This window comes from Felis catus, chromosome C1 (assembly GCF_018350175.1).
Source record: "Felis catus isolate Fca126 chromosome C1, F.catus_Fca126_mat1.0, whole genome shotgun sequence".
In the NCBI taxonomy this organism is placed as follows: domain Eukaryota; kingdom Metazoa; phylum Chordata; class Mammalia; order Carnivora; family Felidae; genus Felis; species Felis catus.
The window spans coordinates 141,111,366-141,131,391 of NC_058375.1; the positions used below are offsets into that span (position 1 = coordinate 141,111,366).

A 20,026-nucleotide genomic window follows, 5' to 3' on the forward strand; every position below is an offset into this window, starting at 1 on the left:
CATGGTTACTTTTTTATTTGAAAGAAAAACAAAAGTATGTTTTAATAAATACTGCGGAAACATTGACCAAACAAACATACAAAGTGACTTCAACATTTAAAAAAATGCAACGCAAGTTCTGCTTTATAACAGTTATAACTTATTTTCTTTTTACAATATTTAAATACAGAAAGCACTTGCCAGCTATTTTGTAATACTGCCCAAAGCATAACGCTGCATCAATCAAAGCATATTATGTTGGTAAAACGTCTGTATTTCGTGGGAAATGACTGGAATGGTATTTTCTTGCAGAGACAAAACAAAGTGCTTGTAAGACAAAGGACTGAATGTTGTAATTACCTTAATCTCCTCTTCTGCTACAATTTAATGGGAGCACAGCTTCAACACTTCAAAAATGAAGCTTTATCACTGGAAAGAAAGCTCGTTTTCAACAAGCGCCAACAATAAACAGGTCAGATCTGGTTTCTCCTCTGAAAGAAGTTCTAAAAGGAACTGGTCGAAAAATATCTGTAAACTATTTTAAATGCTGATTATTTTACGTAACAACAGCAATCAAGTATTGAACACCGGCCTTGGCTGAATCTGGTTAAGTGAGGAATCTGGGTAAGCAATCGCTCTATGGAATTGCCCTAGTGTAGTGTCAGGACTGACATCACACTTTTCTTCTAAGGATTCTCTAAAGCTTAGGTAAGAAGGTCCTTCTCTTAGAGATGTTCTTTTAAAGAAAGTGAAATAAACCAAGAGTTATCAGATGCTGTCAACTTTGGAGCTTCATCCCAAAATAATAGGCCTTTTGCTTTGTACTTTTGGTAACTTAATTCCAGACAGCTTTACTCACAAACTGTGCTTTCTGCTACTATTCCTTCATTATCTCTTCAGGTGAAAAGAGTACCTACATTTTAGATATTTTCCCCCCTTGGATCATTTTATGACGTCAAACCAAGACACCTCTCATTTGACTTTGCACTTTCATCAATGATGGCAAAAGAAATCACACACCCTCTTTTCTAAACAGCGCACAAAAATATTACATTGAGCAATTTACCACTTTTTAATGACAATCACAATGATGAACAGAACCATCAGACTGCATAAAAACGGACACCTTTTTTCTATTTGATCTATTTGATCTTTGTAGTGCTGGTCTGCATATCTTGCAAGACTCCAAAAGCCTTTCTTTAGAACCATCTCGCTCAGCTATCTTCAGGAAGGCAAGATTTCAAAGCCTTACAAACTTTTCCTCTGGATATCCCATGGGTCCTGATACAATTTCCATTTTAATGATGAGCTAGGAGGAAATTAGATCACATCCTCTAGAAAACTAAACGCTAAGGTCACAGTGCCAGTTCCCCAGTGAGGACGGTATATTAATATATACTTTTTGTAAAGGAGATTAAAACATTTAAAAATTAAATCAAAGTAGAGATCCATGAAGAGATTGTAACAAAGAAAACAAAAACGCAAGCACCATTCAGAACGTGATTCTTCTTCTTGGAGGTCCTCTCGTTCCTCTTTATCTACTTCTAGCCCATTTGAATCTCTCTTTTTTGGCATATTTTTCAAGTCACACTTCAACACTCTTCAACGTATTCACTGAACTGCCTGTTCTACATGCCGAACCTAAGGACAGGATTCCAAAAAGATGAGCATCTTTCCAAACACCTCCTAAGCCTCCAGAATACGTGACTTTGGCTGTGCGCTTCATTCAGACTTCACCTTTCTGTTTTGTTGTTTGTGTTTTTTACACTAGACTTCCTTGTCCTCATTAAAGAGACAGAGATTCACATCACAGTGCAACTCTTCGCTTTGTCTTTTCGTAAGTCCGTAGCAACTGCAGAGAGTTCTGGTCTGCTGGGCATGTGTGAGATCCGCTTTGTGGCCCTCTGTGATTTGTTCCGCTTAACGTTTTTATTTGTCTTGTTTACACATGCCAAGGTGGCAACGTGAAAAATGTCTCTGACACTATTTTCTGACTGTAAAGCTGAGCATTCAATGTAAGTGGCTGCTCCAATCTGTTTGGCCATATTTGCCCCCTGAGAAGCAAAAGAATGGATTGCAATCAGCAATAAGTCCTTGGGAAAGTTATAAAGTGTCTTCCTAATACCACAGAATAATAATGCATTGCAAAACATTTCAAATATGTGAGCTGTGTTTTCCAAGTGTTGCTGCAAAAAAACCCTCCAGTTTTTAAAATGCATTCTTTTGTAATAAATTATAACATATTATTTCATAAATATTTGCAGTCAAGACTCGGTCTTAAAATGTTCAGTTATCATCACTCAGTAGACAGTGCTTGACTTCCCAGAGGTGTGAAAGCCTGATTTTTCTTGAGTCTAAATGGTGCTCAAAACTAGTCAATAGGCTGCATAAAAAACAAGGGTAAGGGGTGGAATTTAGAATCAAATTTGAAATGTATGTGATTATGTCTCAGGGCCAAAATAAACTGAGGAAATGAATAACACTGTTATGAGACCTATAACTTTGGGAAACACAAAATACAGAATTTCTAAACATGGACCGGACAGACAACGAGGGAACACAGTAATAAGCATGTGTGCATCAAAATGACTTCTTTAAGTAACTAGATTTTTATTAATTGCACATGTAAGACAAACATGACTACGGTATTTAAAATGATGAATACTAAGGAAAATTCTAGCTATTTCAACATGAACTCTCTTTAGAATCTGGTTGTTAAGTTTTCAGAGAATGAAGTTCTGAAACAAATTCTTTCTAGATACTTGGGGGAGATGCCCACAGAAATGATGAATCTCTAAAAGACAGTTTTATGCAGTGTTCTACTTTACTGGCAATGTCCTTCTTAAGTATTTTATTGTTCTGCTGAGTGTAAAGTAAGATGACCTCTCTCACAGAGTATTACTGATTTGACCACATTTTCTCTTAGATCCATCTAACTTTAAACCCAGGAAGAGCTGCAGAGATATACAAAGGGTAGAATATGATCCACTGTTTATATACTCAGTAACCAAATATCATGTGATTACCCTACTGAATGACAGAGCATTTCTCATTTTAAAAGATGTTTTCCAAACTCATCTTATTGATGCACACACATATCCTTATCTAATCCTTATAAAGTAAACTACTAAACAAATATTGGAACGCTTTTTGAGAGGGTCCAGCATCAAGGTACCATCAAAATCTCAGCTGAACCCTGCCCCAGATCACTTTGCAGTCTTCACAGTCTGAGCTATCAGCTGTCATGAGGGGCTTAGATGCTCGCTGTAGGAGGCACCAGGACAAAGAACGCCAGCTCTTTCCTCCGTGTTTTCAGATGGTCCATCCGGGCACATGGGTCTCAGAATGCACCTTACTCAAGGGTTTTTAACCTGGAGCTGACTACTGGTGGAGCCTTTAGAAAAGCAGCTACTTTTTCCTTTACTTATAATGAGTGATGTTCCACTTTCGTCATCCTTTTTGATATCCACATTTATACACTGACAACATACATACCTGATCATATGACACTGGTGTCTGTCTGTGATTTGAGAGCTCTACTAATGTACTAACATCTGTCCGAAGGTCAGATTTGCAGCCAACCAGCAGCATTTTGGTGTTGGGGCAAAACTCCTGGATTTCACCTTTCCACTGAGGGTGTGGGAAGAGAGAAACAAGATGAAAAATTAGCATAGTGCCGGCATCTATATATCAGCAAACAATTCCTCCACTGGTGGACGTCGGAAATGGAGACTCAAAAAGAACATTTGAAAGAAAATGTCACTTCAGATGAAGAAGCAAACTTGCCTGTATCTTTCGAGTAGATTATTAAGTTTTACTACTTTTTAAAGTGGATTCATTAAGGAACACTTATGTATGTTATTATCTCTTCTCCCTCTCTGTGACTCACTACCTATCCCTAAGCAAGAAACTTGTTGGGTGGTGTCAGAAGGTAGCTCCAATAATTTCTTAATTATTGGGGTATCTCTGAAGGATAAAAGTGCCTTAGGAATAATTATATATTCTAACACATGACTGTATCCTCAGATATGTTGAGCTGGTATGGTACTTCCCAGCCTGGAAGGTTGAGAATAAGGCAGAGTCAACACAAGCACAGGTATGCATTCACAAATCCCACCAAGAAAGGCTGAACAGCCACCACGTGCCAACATTTCCAATGAGATTTCAGGGACTGGAGACAGTGTTAATAAACAGAATGGCCTGCCTTTAAGGAACTTCCATTCAAGTGACTGAATCAACACAGATCATGAAGTTTACAAAGGCCCATCTCTAGGCTATCGGGAAGGCCTCTGGTCCTATAGCTGATATGCCCTTGAGTTAGTTTTAAATTGCACAAGTTGTTTAATATTTCAATTTAGTCCAATTTGGCTAGCTGTTTTCGTGACCTGACAAGACTTATTAGAGCCTCCAGAAATGCCTAGGAGGGAATTCCAGTTGTCCTCTTAAAGAGTGAACAGCTGACTTTGTGTGGTTTCATTTCCTCAAGCTTCAGATGACCATCATGATGGGAGACAGGGATTCAGAGTGTTCCCAGGAGAGCTCTGGCTCCTGGGGATGGGGGAATGGAAAGCCAAGATCAGGAACCAGGCTGGCTCTCCCAGCCCACACACACAAGTACACATTAAGTGATCTACTAAGTACTGTGGTTGTTACAAAGATGATTAAGACATAGCTGTGGGGGTGCCTGGGTGGCTCAGTCGGTTAAGCATCCGACTTCGGCTTAGGTCACGATCTCACGGTTCATGGGTTTGAGGCCTGAGTCGGGCTCTGTGCTGACAGCTCAGAGCCTGAAGCCTGCTTCAGATTCTGTGTCTCCCTCTCTCTCTGCTCCTCCTCCACGCACGCCCTGTCTCCCTCTCTCTCTCTCTTTCACACACAAACACAAATAAATAAACATTAAAAAAAAAAGAAAGAAAGAAAGACATTGCTGTGGAATCCACCCAAGAGCAGGGTTGACAAAGTCATGTATATAATACTAGATAAGAGGGACATGCTACCAGAGTCATTTAAAAGACCACTAAAGGGGACATCTCCAGATCTAGAGGTATACTTTGGGCAGACAAAAAGGTACAAACATGCTTTCCACAAGAGCCTAATTTTTCTGCCAAATCCCTCCTTCTCTCCTCCCTTCCTTCCAGAGTTATTTAGAAGCATCTACCATTTGCTAGATGACACTGGAGTTCGAACTGCAAGATGAATTGAAAAAGAAAAAAAGATCTATCCTGCTTTATGTCACTCTAAACTCTTTGATATTCGAGGACTTAAAGACTCAATTAATCAAGACAAACCACTGCACGGGTTATCACGAGCCTTAAACTTCACACAAATGTAAAACACATTCATTAATATCTCTAAGGCCAAAGTCACTATTCATTAGGTCTTAGAAGACAAAAGCAAAATAAAATAAGAGCAAGGCTTTTGATCATAAATTATGCACAACCTGATACTACATCAAGTAAAAACTCCAGTAAATAAGCAATCTCTTTGATCTACAGACAAGCGGTAGACATGTCGTTATGTTGTTCTTCAGCGGTGTAATGACTTTGGTTTCCTTCTGCATGTCTAGCAATTGTTTACAAGCACTGAAGATAGGAAAGGTGTATTCCTGCCTGAATATGACAAACATTAGCATTATTTGTGTTAGATAACACATTACTCAAAATTGAAAGGAGTAAAAAAAGCCTTTGATCTTTCAAGAAATTCTTATTTCGTTGAGCTAACTAACTGTGTTTGTCATGTTCGGTAAAGAGACCGAGGTGAGGGGGGGAATAAATCACCTTCAAATCCTCATTTCATAATGACATCCAAGATGAGCAGTTAAACATAATAGGGGAATGTAAACTAATAAAAACACACAAAATACAAACACATTACCTTGCTCTCAACCACGGCCTTTGTCGTAGCCTTAGTGCATGGAGAAGAGGCAGGTGATCTACAGAAGGCTCTGACTCTGAAACCTCACAGCACTCAGGCCAGGACTGAGAAAACAGAGAGTGGCAAATACACGCTCATCCATGGACAAGCCTATGCCTTCTGTGACCAGCCAGGGGCTTAGTCCTAGGTTGGTGGCAGCCCCGAAACACTCCTCTCCCCCATTGGCCTCCCTAGGACTTATGATCCGTCCTACAACAGGCTCCCTTCCTCCTGACCTCCCCCTGGTTCCAGCCCGAGCTTGCTCAGGTCCCTTCTCCACCTACAGAACCTATGAACCTCCAGAAACCAAATGTGTTCTCTATAGCATATTTACAACTACTGTTTTTATCACTCTCTGATATCTATCTGATCACTCTTCACCTTGTCTAATGTCTGAAAACACACCTCCACTCCTCCTTTAACAGTACTATTTCTAATAAATAACATCATAACCAAAGCACAGCTTCTTTATCAAAACAGCTCTTATTACATTCATTTCAATATATGAACAGAGGTCAAATGTAAACCTGTAAACTAAGGCACAATCTATAGGAGAAATGAAGGATGGAAAAAGAAACACATGCTTGAGAGTAATCCAATATTAATATTTTTGGCTGCACCATTTTCACCCAAAGGGTAAAGACAGAAGCTTTTTAAAGGGCATGTACTTTCTTAAAATGAAAGAAAATTTTAAGCAGGTTCATGGTCAAAACTTTGACATATGTGTGTAGAAACGCTGCTGTAGTATGAGAGTGTTGTTTACAGCATTTTAATTACAAATATGCAGCAAAGTATTAACTGGAGTGTTTGAGCTCCCCCAGCCAACCCCCGTCTCTGTTTTACAGATGGGCCAGCACCGAACTGTGCCATTGTCTCCAGCACTTGCCTTTTTTAGCACACTGTCCAGAGTCTCTGGTCTACTGATGTCAAAGCAAATCAGCACGGCATCTGAATCTGGGTAAGAGAGAGGCCGAACGTTGTCATAGTAAGGAGAACCTGAGAAGAAACAAAGAAACACACATTTTCAGATAAAAATCCCATTTATTTGTCATCTATTAACTCTACCCTTTTGAGTTAAACCCCCTGAATATCACATGGCTCTATTCCCACCTTCTCAAATTCTTAGAGAAGAATGCAAACAAGCAACAGCCCAGTGGTAATATATTCATTTCTACCAGAAGATAAGGAGGCCTCACTGGCATCTGTCTGAAATTCAAGGGGAGGAGCAAGGACTTTAAGCTGAAATCTGTATGGTTCAGGGTCCCCGAAGGCACCTGGGTGAAGTGTAGAGTAGAAGCATGAGGAGTCAGGTGGCCTGGGGTGCAAATCTACCTCCATCACGAAGGAGGGGGGCAAGGCATATTTAGGGCTCTGTGTCTCTGATTCTTCATCCTAAAATGAAGATGACAACAATACCTACACCTGGGATTAAATGAACCCAGGCAATGACTGGGATTTAGTAAGGGACTGTTAAGTCTCAACTATGGTTATGGTTGTATTGTTGCTATTACAAGCTGAGTGGTAGCAAGCACCGTAAATGGAGCTACTTCTTGGGAAAGAGACAAGACCTCAAGATCTCTCTGGTAATCGGATGGGATGAGTGGGGGAGGGAGGGAAGGGCCAGCTCCGAAAAGAGAGCTGCAGTAAACACAGAGTCACCCTATCTCAGTTACACATTTGGATGAGCCACTGATTTGTGCGCTTGCTTACTTGAACTTATCCCCAAACCCTATGTGGACTCTCTTTCTGTTACAACCAAAGAATGTAATAAATGCCATATTGGTCATGTCACTTTTCTACACAGTTCCATCTCTGAGAGTGACACTGAGGCATGATGCAGGGGTCTCGGCCTGAGGTAAATCCAGGGCACCCAAATGATTCAAGTTGCCAGCCAATTAATTTAACCACAGAAATGTCTCATTGTTTAGAAGAATTTCTATTTCTTTTAGAATCCCAAAGGATGAGCAATTACATGAAGTCAATTATTGTACAATGGTGTGACTATAAAATTAAATACAGCTTGCCAATGTTATTTATTTTTTAAAATCATTTTCAGTATACTACCATTTTACAAGCATAGCATGAAAAATCATTTTACATATATAGGTATTTGACTCCAGAGGAGAAGAAGAAAATCTAAGCTACCAAAGTTTTTTTGAAAGCCAATTTCATTTTGACATCACTCTCCGTTTCTAGCAGAAAAACATGACATGTTGTCCCCTGATAAATCAAAACCTCGGTAGTCAAAGTCAGGAGGAGAGAGAGACTATAAAGAACCTTTTAAAATAATCTTTTACAATTCTATCAAAACAACATTCTTCAGGAGGCTGCTCTTGAGACCTAGAAGTTACTGTGGTTAGGGTGCATCTGGTATTCACTATGCAACCCCAGGAACTCTGTGGCCTTTTCAATAGCTGCTTTCGGGATGGACAGTGACAACTCCAGGACAGCTGCGTCTACAAGCAACGAAGTAGGGAACGTTCTAGGAACCAAGAAGAAATCTAAACCAGAATTTTTCACAAGCTGCAGTAGCTCCCTACACACATCTGGAATCAGGACTCTGGTGTTACAGAGACTGACAACTGAAAGGCATTTTTCAAAAGCTTAAAGGGTTTAGAGTTAAAAAATATCAAGTCCTTTTAAAGGCATACTGGATATTAAGGCATACTAGAACGGCACTGTCTCTGAAAATGAGCTGTGACTGCTTTTTCAGCCACTAGAAGAAATTTAAGGTCAAGAGAATAATTCACAAACAACTCACTAATTTAAACATTTTTGAGAGGCATCAGAAATGAGATGGCTTATCACTGTTTCTAGGTATAATGGTTATTTCTGTATTTGTTTTGTGAAGTTCAATCTCAACCTCTCTCATTTCTGTGTTCAAAGTTAGACTTTGACTCAGCTTCTTCTGTAAATAAAGTTAGGAAATCTTTTTCAAAGTGTACGGTCAGAAAATTCCAGATTACAGAGTGGTATACAAATACCAGACACATACACAAAGACTTCCTCTGCTCTTCCAAGTTAGTAAGATATGACATGACCCCAAATTCATACAGTACAGCTGTCTGACAATTCTGATGGCCAGGACCCTAACAGGGCCTCAGAGATCTTTCTTGGAAATCACTCACATTACAAAAGACAACTATCTCACTGTGGCTACTTTCCAGCCTCAATCAGGCCAACTGGAATTGGATGAAAGGCATATCCAGGTGCCTTCAGAACATGACCTATGTCTGGATGAGAGTATTCTATGTAACAGAGTATACTGATCTCCCTGTACTAAGAGTTCTCTATGTTAACAATGGGAAGACCCAAAGACCATCTTTCCCAAATACAAACTTTAGGAAAGACAACCGGAGAATTACAAAGGTGCTAAAATAGAGTAACATCGGGACTACCAGTAAATTCCAGAGGAATGATTTCAGCATTTAGGTCACCAGGTGACCGCAGAGAATACTCCTTCCTCCAGTTGTGTCCTGGGTTCGCCTCTCCCACCCATTTTTATGGACACAAGGAGGATCTGGCTTTGTCTTCAGCCCTCAGTCAAGGCTGGAGATTCTTGCTCACTACTTTCTTTCTTTCTTTTTTTTTTTTTAAATGTTTTTATTTATTTCTGAGACAGAGAGACAGAGCATGAGCAGGGTAAGGGCAGAGAGAGAGGGAGACACAGAATCCGAAGCAGGCTCCAGGCTCTGAGCTGTCAGCACAGAGCCTGCTGTGGGGCTCGAACTCACGGACTGTGAGATCATGACCTGAGCTGAAGTCGGACGCTCAACCAACTGAGCCACCCAGGAGCCCCAGTCTTGCTCAGTACTTTCAAGTGAGCTGCCTTCTGTGCTCAGTGGGTATGCCCATATATCTGCAAAATATAGACAGTGGCCAGGCCTGAAAATGAAACAGTGTGCAACTGAAACCAAATTCTTATGGAGGTTTGTTTCTGCTTTTGTTTTTATTTGGTTTAGTATTTTGAATGAAAATACATTTGTGTGTAAAGGTTTTCATGGGAAGTAAAGCTCCTTGCTGGATGAAATAGAAGGGTGATTTTAAAGAGCTTTAACAAGACCCAATTAGGAACAACACTTTGATCCTGTCTTACTACTTTTGCTAATGAACGGTACTTTTAGGTCAACAAGTGTCCAAAGGCGGTAATAAAACTGATCCTCACATTTAGTACTTATAGGTGTAATTTGTCCAACCATGAACTACAAGAGTGATTTGGCATTAAAAATAGAAAGTCCATTTCTTCATGAAATTTTTGCTAGGGTAAGGTTAGAACTTTTTTTGGATAGAAAAATCTGTCTCTATTGTTTTGTAGTAAAGGAAAAAAAAAGACAGAAGACAATACAGGATTATAAGAGAATTGTTCTACTGGGAAAAATCTAGCAATTCATCAGCGAAGCAGGACCTTCAGTTAAAAAAAAAAAAAAATCCTGTGTGATTTGACAGTGTTCACTCTGTGTTTAAGCACTTTGAATTCTTCCCTATCTATAAAGCCCATGCTACTACACAAAGGAAGTGAGAAAAGCAAAGCTGGAGAGTCAGGGTGTAATCACTGGCATCCGGGGATAACTCTCCAGCCAAGGAGAAATGAAGAGGAATTCCAGGAATGCCCCTGTGAAGTGACAAGCAACATGGAAAGGCAGAAGTGACACCAAAGTGAGGAGCAGAAAGCAAGCCGATGAAATGGACAGTATCTGCCTTGTACTCCTATATCCCTCCAGAAAAGTCTTAAAACATTCTGCTAGCCAAACGGCAAACAACAACAACAACAACAACAACAACAACAACAAAAACAACAAAGAACAAAACAAAACAAAACAAAACAAACAAACAAACAAAAAAAGTCTATAGATTTAAAAGATGCACGTGAAAAGCTTCCAGGGTAAGTGTAGAACTGAACATGGCACACAGAAGAGCGCCAATCATTACGTAGTCAAGTACTAAACTAGAACCACCATACATGGTAGGTACTGAGGTACATATGGTAGGTGCTCCAGTATCCAGGAATGTTCTCAGGCCTAATTCAGTTAGTCTAAGCTTTGCTTGTCAAATACAACTCGTTCTCAGCATGTGAAATGGTCTCCATGCATATGGGAATTTCCACATGCTGCATGTCTCTTACACTACCTGAAACTCTTAAGCACACAGCACCATTCCAAAGTCCTTTCTAATCACCTATCAGAACACCAAAAGGAAAACTCCAGGAAACTCTATATTGTAAAGAAACAACCATGGCACATGTGTAAAATGTGCCCACTCCCCCCCCACCCCCACCCCCCCTGCCCCATATAGTCAGAGGGCTTTGCTCTGGGTAAACTGGAATAAGTGCACGTTTGGGGTTCTCTTGAGTTCAAGTTTGGCAAACATCAGCAAAGTTCCAAAAACGTTTTTGAAACTTCAGGTCTAACCATCTTTGTCTTCAGGATCATTAATTCTGGGTGACAGCAATACTTCCAGCCCAAGAATAGTCACCAAATGCCTCACCCAGAAACTAATTCTGCAGACACATACCTGCTTGCTTAAGTCATCCTTGCACAAAGATAGAACACACCATATATGCACATACTTAAATGTATATGTAAGGAGATTCATGCCCAAAAGGGAGGCTTTATGGAACCTTTTGCAAAGCCAGTTCAAACGCTGAGGCTTTACAGGAGCTTGAGAACTGCAAACACTTCTAGTTGAATATTTCATAATCGAAATACTCTTTTCCTTGAACCTGAAATTGAAAAGCTTCCCCTTCCCCAAAAAGAAATCCCTACCAAGAACAGTAAAATTTGGAATGTTGTATAATTTTGGCAGAGAAAACATATTAACTTTTGGTAGTTTTAGTGACTAGCAAGAGAACATCTGTACCAGAGAGCAGCTACCATGCGAGCCTCTATGATCTGCCCGATTATTACCAGATTCCATTTCCTCATGCCGTCTCTACTCAGAGTGAAAGCTTCAAGTCAGCAATAATCTCAAGAATGTGAATCAAGTCTGGGCAGAACTTTCATGTCTGGCTCAGTACAAGACTCTGTTGAATTCATTTTCCCAAGGAGTCTGAAGGATAAGCGCCATGCCTGTAAAAATGCAGCAAACATTCCCAGAGAGGCTATTTCCTTTATTTCTTTATAGGCTCAGATTAACAGGAATTATGAACAGATTTTATGAAAATGTGAGGGCATTTCTGTGTTGCTACAAAAATACAATCTATGTTCTCAATTTCTGGGGACAATGCAGTTACATAGTTAGAGAAGAGGTCAAAGAGGTAGAAATGATTGCTATTTTTGAGCTTTACATAAAGCTTTAGCTTAAACTTTAAACTCCTAATCTTATTGAGATACTTAAAAAATAGAAGAATAAAAATACTTTATGTAAAGTAGAACCATGGGAGGTCACAGAACTTGAGGGATAAGGGTAGACAGGCATTTTAAAAATTACATTATCATTCTGTAACAGATTGAAGATTTTGTGTTTTATATTATACGTAAGTGTGTGATTCCTTGGAGGAGAGGCCCATGAGCAAGTCCACCTTGCCACATGCTATGTCATCAGGCTCATTTTCCAAAACCAATGTATACAACACCTGCTAAAACTTCTGAGGCAGCTTACCCTCCATCCATGTCAATGAAGTTTCTGTTTTGTCATGGGCGTCTCTGAGTAAAGTTGCCAATATATAGTAACTGAGAAGATGTTTAAAGGGCATCAGGGGCACCTGGGGCACCTGGGTGGCTCAGTCTGTTAAGTGTCAGACTCTTGATTTAGGCTTGGGTCATGATCTCACAGTTAGTGAGATCAAGCCCCATGTTGGTTTCTGTGCTGACAGCGCAGAGCCTGCTTGGGATTCTCTCTTTTCCTCTCTATCTCTGCCCCTCCCCTGCTCATGCCTGTGCATGCATGCTCTCTCTTTCAATGAATAAACATTTTTAAAAAACAAATAAAAATATAAAGGGCATCAGAAAATGGCTAAGGTACTACCAGTTCAGCAGGCATAGCCACCAGCTCTCCAATGAGCTAACTGGAGAAACTACTGGTCCATGGTGTCATATCTACATGCAGGAACTGGGTTAATGAGGAAATATCTGGCTATTTCAGGTGGCATCAGAATAACTAAACTGGATATCTCACCGAAATGTGCAACTTAGCAAGAAACAAGATTGGGGGGGGGGGGCGGGGAGGAGGGGGGAACACACCAGACTAAATGAGATTTAAAAATAGGCCTAGAGATAGATAAGGACTTAGAAAGAGAATTTATACCTTTTTTTTTTAAAATACATGGTGGACAAATCTCCAAATGTAGTTTTATATATTGCTTATTGGAAATCACCGTACAAATTCAGAGCTCTCTGTTTTGCCTTAATCCACATCTCTTACAGAGTTTCAGTGTGAAAACTGCATTGAGCCTGGTTTTGAAACACTAAGCTAGTAGGGATCATTACCACCTTATGATCTAACTGGTTTTCTGCAATTTGTCCCTTGATATTCACATCACAAGTCTTCGCGCTTCTTTGGCTTCTTTGTAAATTCTCTCTCTCCCTTTCTCTCACAAGGTCAAGTTAAGTGAGAATTCTTCAACTTTCAGAATCTTGTTTTCACTGATAGCCCTTAAGTGTAGGCATGTTTCCAAGTGGGAGGGATGTTAAAGACTTCTTAAGAATTGAGTCAACTTCTAGAGATAAGGATGGAATTGTGGTGGGCTTCAGTGAGTCAACTTCTAGAGATAAGGATGGAATTGTGGTGGGCTTCAGTGAGAATGAGTGAGAATGAGTCAGGGGCTTGGGCTGGCCCCACGGCCCTCAATTACTCTTTGGATCTTTTTGCTGGGAGGTGAATCTAGCTTTCAAACCTTTAGATTCACCCTCCTATAAACAAGGACTGCAGTACCAAGGAGGAGGCCATTACTACCTTGCGGGCAAGAACTGCTTTGCAATATACCCTCCCTTGCTCCCACAGCCTCTACCAGAATTCCTGCACACAGAATACCCTAAAAAGCATTTACTGGTTTTATAATCATTTCTGTAAGTCTTGCCTTGCTATGTTAATTTACATGTCAAATCACAAGAAAAGGGACCAATGAACTATTTATTTTGAAGCTGCTTTTCTGAACTAAATACATACTAATCCCCAACATTGCTGCAACACTTCTTTCTCTGTAAAGCAATATTTCAGTACAGTGCTTGTCACAGAAACCATTTTTCAAATGTGATGTATAAGGTACAAATACAATATGCATTGACTTGTGTTTGTAGAGGAGTATGTCCTCAAAGTCAGGCCAGGAGTAATTAAGATTTCTCTTTCTTCCTTTGTCCTATAAGTCTAAAAATTAAAGAAAACTATATTTTCTGTTACTCTGCTAAAAACTAATACAGGAAGTGCTAACTTTAGCACTCATGGACTAAAAGCAGCTTGCATCATGACAAGATTCAAAACAGTGTTCATGAGGCAATGGCACAGTTATTGTAGAGGAATTTTAGCAGCTGAATTGAGTAGTTTATAAGTAATAACATGCCTTAAATAAAGTGGACATTAACGTGCATTGGTTAAAAGCTGGCATGAACGATTATTACTCCCTAAATTGCGTGTGCTGAAATTACACTGCAATCAAATCACTTAGGAAAAGATATGGTGATCCTCAAATGGCTGAGTTTCCATTATTAGGAGGCATTTGGCTTCATGCTACAAACTGCCTCCGTGTTTGGCAAATGTGGCACATTCTGATATTAGAACATTCACATTCAAGATATTAGAACTACTTTGGTCTCACTTACCACTTCAAAATGTTGAAACCATTACCCAGTGTTTTGCAGAAACTCAATGAGTGAATTTGAGAATCATTCAGAGCATTTCTGCAACTATTAACACAAATACTCATCTTATCAATGAAAAGGGAATTTTTCTCATTAAAATCAATTAAGGATGGACCGGCATCCAAAGACTACCTTTAAAAATCCCCTCTTTTAGAGAATTTATGGTGGCATTGTTTAAAAGGTTTTGTTTCCTGGCCTGGGGCGGGGTGGGGGGGGGGTGCTGGAATAACTTCAAGCAGCTGGCAAATTGCCATTTGTGGTTGCTCTAATTGGGGTGTGCACTGAGGGTGGGAGGAGGGAAGTGTTTCCTACCTGAGGAGGATCCAAAGGATGTATCAGCACTAGTGATGCCTGACAAGGGAAATACACTGCAACCAGGTGGAACAGTGGACTTGAGTTCAAGAACCTGACAAAATTAGCTCAACATAGGTTGAATATTAGCTACACTAATAATCACGCAGGGAGAGCTTCCTTTTCCCCACTCCCTGCCCTACCAGGGTTCTATGACTCTTAGGAGCAGGACTGTATAATAATACTGCATCTCTAAGGCTTAACAGAAAGCCTATTCATGGTAGGTAAGGAAAGGAAGAAAGAAGGAAGAGATGGAGGGAGGGAGAGGGACAGAAAGAGACAGAGAGCGAGGTGGTGAAGGAATGGAAAGAACTGTCAAGTTACTGTGCCTCAAAAAGTGGGAAAGAATTCTCTTCTCTTGGTGCAAAGAGGTCCCACGTATTCTAATACCATTTGATGTTCTTTCCTCTACCCAAATTGGCACTTTTGCCTATGCATAATTCCATGACTGCTGGGCGGGGGAAGGAGACCCCTTATGAGAAGTTGTCCAAGTACAGAAGTCAGCAAAGAGAACTGCTTTCTACGTAACAGAAGTTAGGTATACCTCATTTTTCCTATTAATCTTTAACTTTCACAAAGTTCCAGAAGGGGGGAAAAATCTGGCATTTAGGACTTTAGAGTCTTGGGCTTGAATGTTCTCTCCGGAGTTAAACTGATTGATAGCAGTTGGAAAAAATAAATGTATCAGAATGCATCAGGCATATGCAATTATTTTCACAACCTGAACTAAACAAATGTCCTAGTGGGCAAAGAAAATGTCAAATATTTGTCAAAAAATAATCCTGTTTGGAAATTTGTCACAAAAACCTTGAGATGAAGTAGAAAAATGTTCGGAATTTGATATGATGAGCCGCTGATGAAGTGGCTCTTGTTAGATGCCTTTTGCTCGTGAATGATAAACCATTTTAGGTGAAAATAATCTATTTCGTAGAATTTAACCAGTACTTGGTGGCTATGCTTAGTTAACATTTCACTTCACATCAACATAATAGGATTCTAAATAATACCCTTGTCCCTTTTTTTTCCATTTGTATAAATCTAAATTTCAACTAAGATTTCATTACTGGCTAATTCTGCAGTGTGATGTTTTCTTAATCACGGTTTTTTCAAACCTTTATGTTTGAGTTAAACATGCATAGTTTTTGTTACATTAAATAAAAATAAAAGTGATTATTTTATTACAGACTTCATTTCAGGTGATTATCTTCAATCTGATGAAAGGCAGTGTTTATAAAGTTGCCATTCTTTGCGCACAGGTAATTCAGTGGTAATGAACGTCAGGGAATCTCATCTCCTTGGAAACTATGCATACAATTATTCATTTGTTCATTTAACAGATTTTCCTGGGTGACTACTGTGTGCAAGGCGTGCTACATGTGTAGCATCATCATAGGGTGTACAAACTATTGAATTTGGATTAAATATTTGAGGATATCTGAAGTGTTATTTATCTGCACATGTGAAGCATAGCCTCAACGATAAACTGACCACATTTTGTTTGTTTTCTAGCATTTGAAAAAACAATGTGCCTTTTCTTCCCTAAAAAAAAAAAGTCACTTTAGCTCTTTGGTCGCCTAATCTAAAATCTCCATTGGTGGTCCTGTGACTCATGGAGCATGACACAGGAGAGGCATAACCCTGCATTCCTGTAGGCCCAGCCATGCCTCCTCCTTCCTTCCTAACTCCACTAGGAAGCAGTGGCTCTGTTCAGAACCTGGCTTGCTTTGTAGGTGGTGAAAACCCCAGCAACGGGGGCCAGATCCATTGAGACTAAGAGCTGAAGGCAACCAACGTCCTGGGAAACAAAAAGACTTGCCTGTCTGGCATACTAAGGCCAAGAAGTATACAGCTGGGAGAGACCCTGCACATTGTCTAGCTCTGTATCTTTTCAGATGAAATGAGGCTCAGGGAGGTAGAGATTTGCACACAAAAAGCCCTGGTAACCAGTAGCTAAGATCTAAACACAGGTTTTTATCAAAGACGAGATCAGATTTACAGACCCCAAGACTAAATAATTCTTATCATGCATTAGGTCCAAAGAGACTGGGGGAGGGTAAGTACCGATGCTAATTACCGGTACCATACCAGCGGTACTGCACTCTAGGTATAACAAATATCATGATATGTCTGGGAATCCGAGCCCATTAAATACTAGGCTATGTAACAATTCTGATAATAGGAGCTATTGAAATAAGAAAACACTGCAATTCTATCAACACCTTCCCCATAGTTGTGAGACCGTGTGCACACCCCGATACAGTACAGGGTGAGGTTCTGGTTCTGCTCTCCTTGGCCAAGCTTGAGGAAGAGCCTGCCTCTCCAGGGGGTAACAGAATCAGTGCTTCTCACTGCAACACTAGGAGCATCTGGCACCGGCCGTGAGAGGCGCTCGTGCGAGACTTCTCCTTTGCCTTTGTGCACGGACTGCCTCTGGCGACCCTGTCAGTCTGGTATCTTCCTCGTGTTCTTTAATCCCCTGAGTCCCTCGGGGCCTCCAGAGGTTAAAACCGAGGGCTGCGTGAAGCTCGCACAGTCCAGAAGCACCTCCACGAGGCCACTCCCAGCTGGGCTCAGGTCCACCTCTGGGGCCTCACTGCCTGACGGCAACGCTTGCGTGTTGGCACTTGTGCGCTCCTCCAAGCTAGTTTCACCCGGGATTTGGCTCGGTTTGCCCGCAGCAGCCCAACTCCCCGCTAAGCTCCCAGAACTAAGGTCCGCGGGGACCTTCAATGGCCTTCCCGGTGGCTCCTCCTCCTCCAGAGGTGTCACCCTTCTGGGAAACGGTACTCCTCCCTCTCACCCCCGCCCAGCACTGCTGGGGGTGGGCGGGAACCGGTGCCAGCCGGTGATTCCAGGTCGAGCCTCCCGCCCTCACCAAGCTTGACCCAGCCCAAACCCCTAACAGCCACGCGCTGGGAGCCTCCCCACCGCGGGGTACCGGGCCCTCTCCACCACCGCGCGCCAGGTAGGTGGGTGGGCGCGTAGGAGGCGATAACCCGCCCTTGAACCCCAGACCCTTGAAAATAATTTACCACGACGCCAATAATTCAACTAGACAGGAAGGTCAAAGGCGAATTGTGCTGCCCGCGGCCTTATAGGCTGGCAGAGGGTGATGCAACGGGGGTCAGGAGGGAAGGGCGAGGGCCGGGGGTGGGGGGTGCGTGCGGCGGCGTGATCACTGGGGGCTAGCGGGGGTGTCGGACCTACAGATTCGCGCCGAGGCTACGCGGGTGGCCGGCAGCGGGAGACAAGGGCAGGCGACCGCTCGGCCCGGTGCTGCCCGCGCCACCAGCGCATTCCTGGCAGTAGGCGTCACGAGCGCCGCGGTTGCTTGCGCTCACGTTACAATCCTTCCAAGCGCTGAATACACACGTAACTGCGTCGCTTCAGGGATTTTCTCCCACCTCCCACTACTACCGCTGCGCTCCCAGCCTCTCCGACAACCATCAGGTTAGATCCCGGAGGGGCGCCCGTCGCGAGCCAGGTAGTTCTGAGGCGCCTCACGCATCTCCCCAGTACCGGGCCACCTTGGCCGCCCACAGGCGACTCCGGCATAACACCCCCACCCCCACCCTGGGCCCAGCCGCTCCCCGGCCACCTGGCTACAAGCAGTTCCCACGGCGGGGTCACCCAGCGGGCACACAGCGCCCTTCTCTCCCCCCTGCCATTCCTCCCTACCCATTGTCGTCCCCCACCCCCACCCAGAAGGGACAAAATTTTCACCGAGCAGGGACTGCGGGAATCCCACGGAAGAGGCAAAGTTAACCCAGGGGCGCCGAGTGCGCTGGTGGTGCGCGGTTGTGTGCTTAGGAGTGAGCCACGCGCGGGGTCGCGAGACCCGCCGCGCGCCCTGGAGCTGCTGGAAACCCGCCCCGAGGGCCACGCGGTCCGATGACTCTCTTACCCGAAGTGTCCCACAGGCTCAATTCTATTCTTTGTGTGTCGATTTCAAAACTGGCCGTGTAATTCTCAAACACTGTAGGGACGTAATTCTGGACAAACAAAATGGACAGAGGGAGGGAAGAGGGCAAAGAGATTATCTAAAATGTACGACACCCGCAGAACACCCTCCGCAAATCGCTTCCTCACTCCCCAATAAAAAAAAAAAAAAAAAAAAAAAAAACATATATAATGTCGCACACACCAGATCACACACTAACCACGCAGACCCCTTCCGAAACCCCTGACTCACCACCCGCACCACCCTGCTCTCCAAGACCTGAGGATCCAAACCTCCCAACCCAGGGTTCCGCACACATGACTGAACAAGTTTCAGAAGCTAATAGAATGTGAAGATGCGTCCCCTACACGCTTCCAGCTCACTTTCCCTTTCCGGGCAGTCTAGCCAGGGGGAAAGTTGTAAGAAAGACTGCTTAAAAAAAGAAAATCGGGTGACGGAGGAAAAGCAAGGAGAAGCCCAACTCAAGACGGGGGGATTCCCGAGGGCCGACCCCCTCCTCCAAGCCTCCGCCGGCCACACTCACCTCAGGGAAGCAGTCTTTGGCGAAGACATGCAGCAGCGCAGTTTTCCCACACTGACTGTCTCCCACCACTACTATCTTGCATTTCACGTTCTGATTAGGATCCATGATAGATTTACTAGATAATTTCTGGCTGGCTCTTCTCTCCTTCATTGATCTTGCCTTATTTTCTCTTGGAACAGGAATTGTCTCTTAAGAGGAAAAAATATATATATTTCTCTCTATATAAAAAACATATAAAAATAAAACGCAAAGCTGGTGGGAACTCCTGAAGCGCAGTGCAGACGAGGGGCTAGAGGAGCAGGCTCGTTACTCCCCTCCAACAAGTTTTATGCCTGACTCCACACCGCGCTTCCCAAGTCCAATTCCGATCCGACTGCTTTGTTTCACGCTCTCTGCGCGGCTTTATACGCCCGGCCTTCCAATCCTCTTTCTCAATGAGAGAAGGAAACTGATCCGCCTCCTCCCCTTTTATGGAGCCTGGGAGCAAGCGCCGTCTGGTTACAGGCG

The 20,026-nt window shown here is 42.4% G+C and overlaps 1 protein-coding gene and 1 long non-coding RNA gene across 3 annotated transcripts in view; one reads left to right on the forward strand and one right to left on the reverse strand.

Annotated features, from left to right (window-relative positions):
• RND3 (Rho family GTPase 3) lies at positions 1–19,912 on the reverse strand. Its single transcript, XM_003990756.6, has 5 exons — positions 19,520–19,912; positions 18,940–19,027; positions 6,779–6,888; positions 3,475–3,609; positions 1–2,033 (listed from the first exon to the last, which is right to left on the reverse strand). Exons 1-5 carry the CDS (start codon positions 19,667–19,669, stop codon positions 1,782–1,784), a joined length of 735 nt encoding a protein of 244 aa, XP_003990805.1. The 5' UTR covers positions 19,670–19,912; the 3' UTR covers positions 1–1,781.
• Positions 17,700–20,026, forward strand: part of LOC109502691 — a 25,321-nt gene continuing 22,994 nt past the window's right edge. For both annotated transcript variants that reach the window (XR_002161451.3, XR_006583199.1), the window contains exon 1: positions 17,700–18,000. This is a non-coding gene — a long non-coding RNA (uncharacterized LOC109502691). The remainder of the gene's footprint in view (positions 18,001–20,026) is intronic.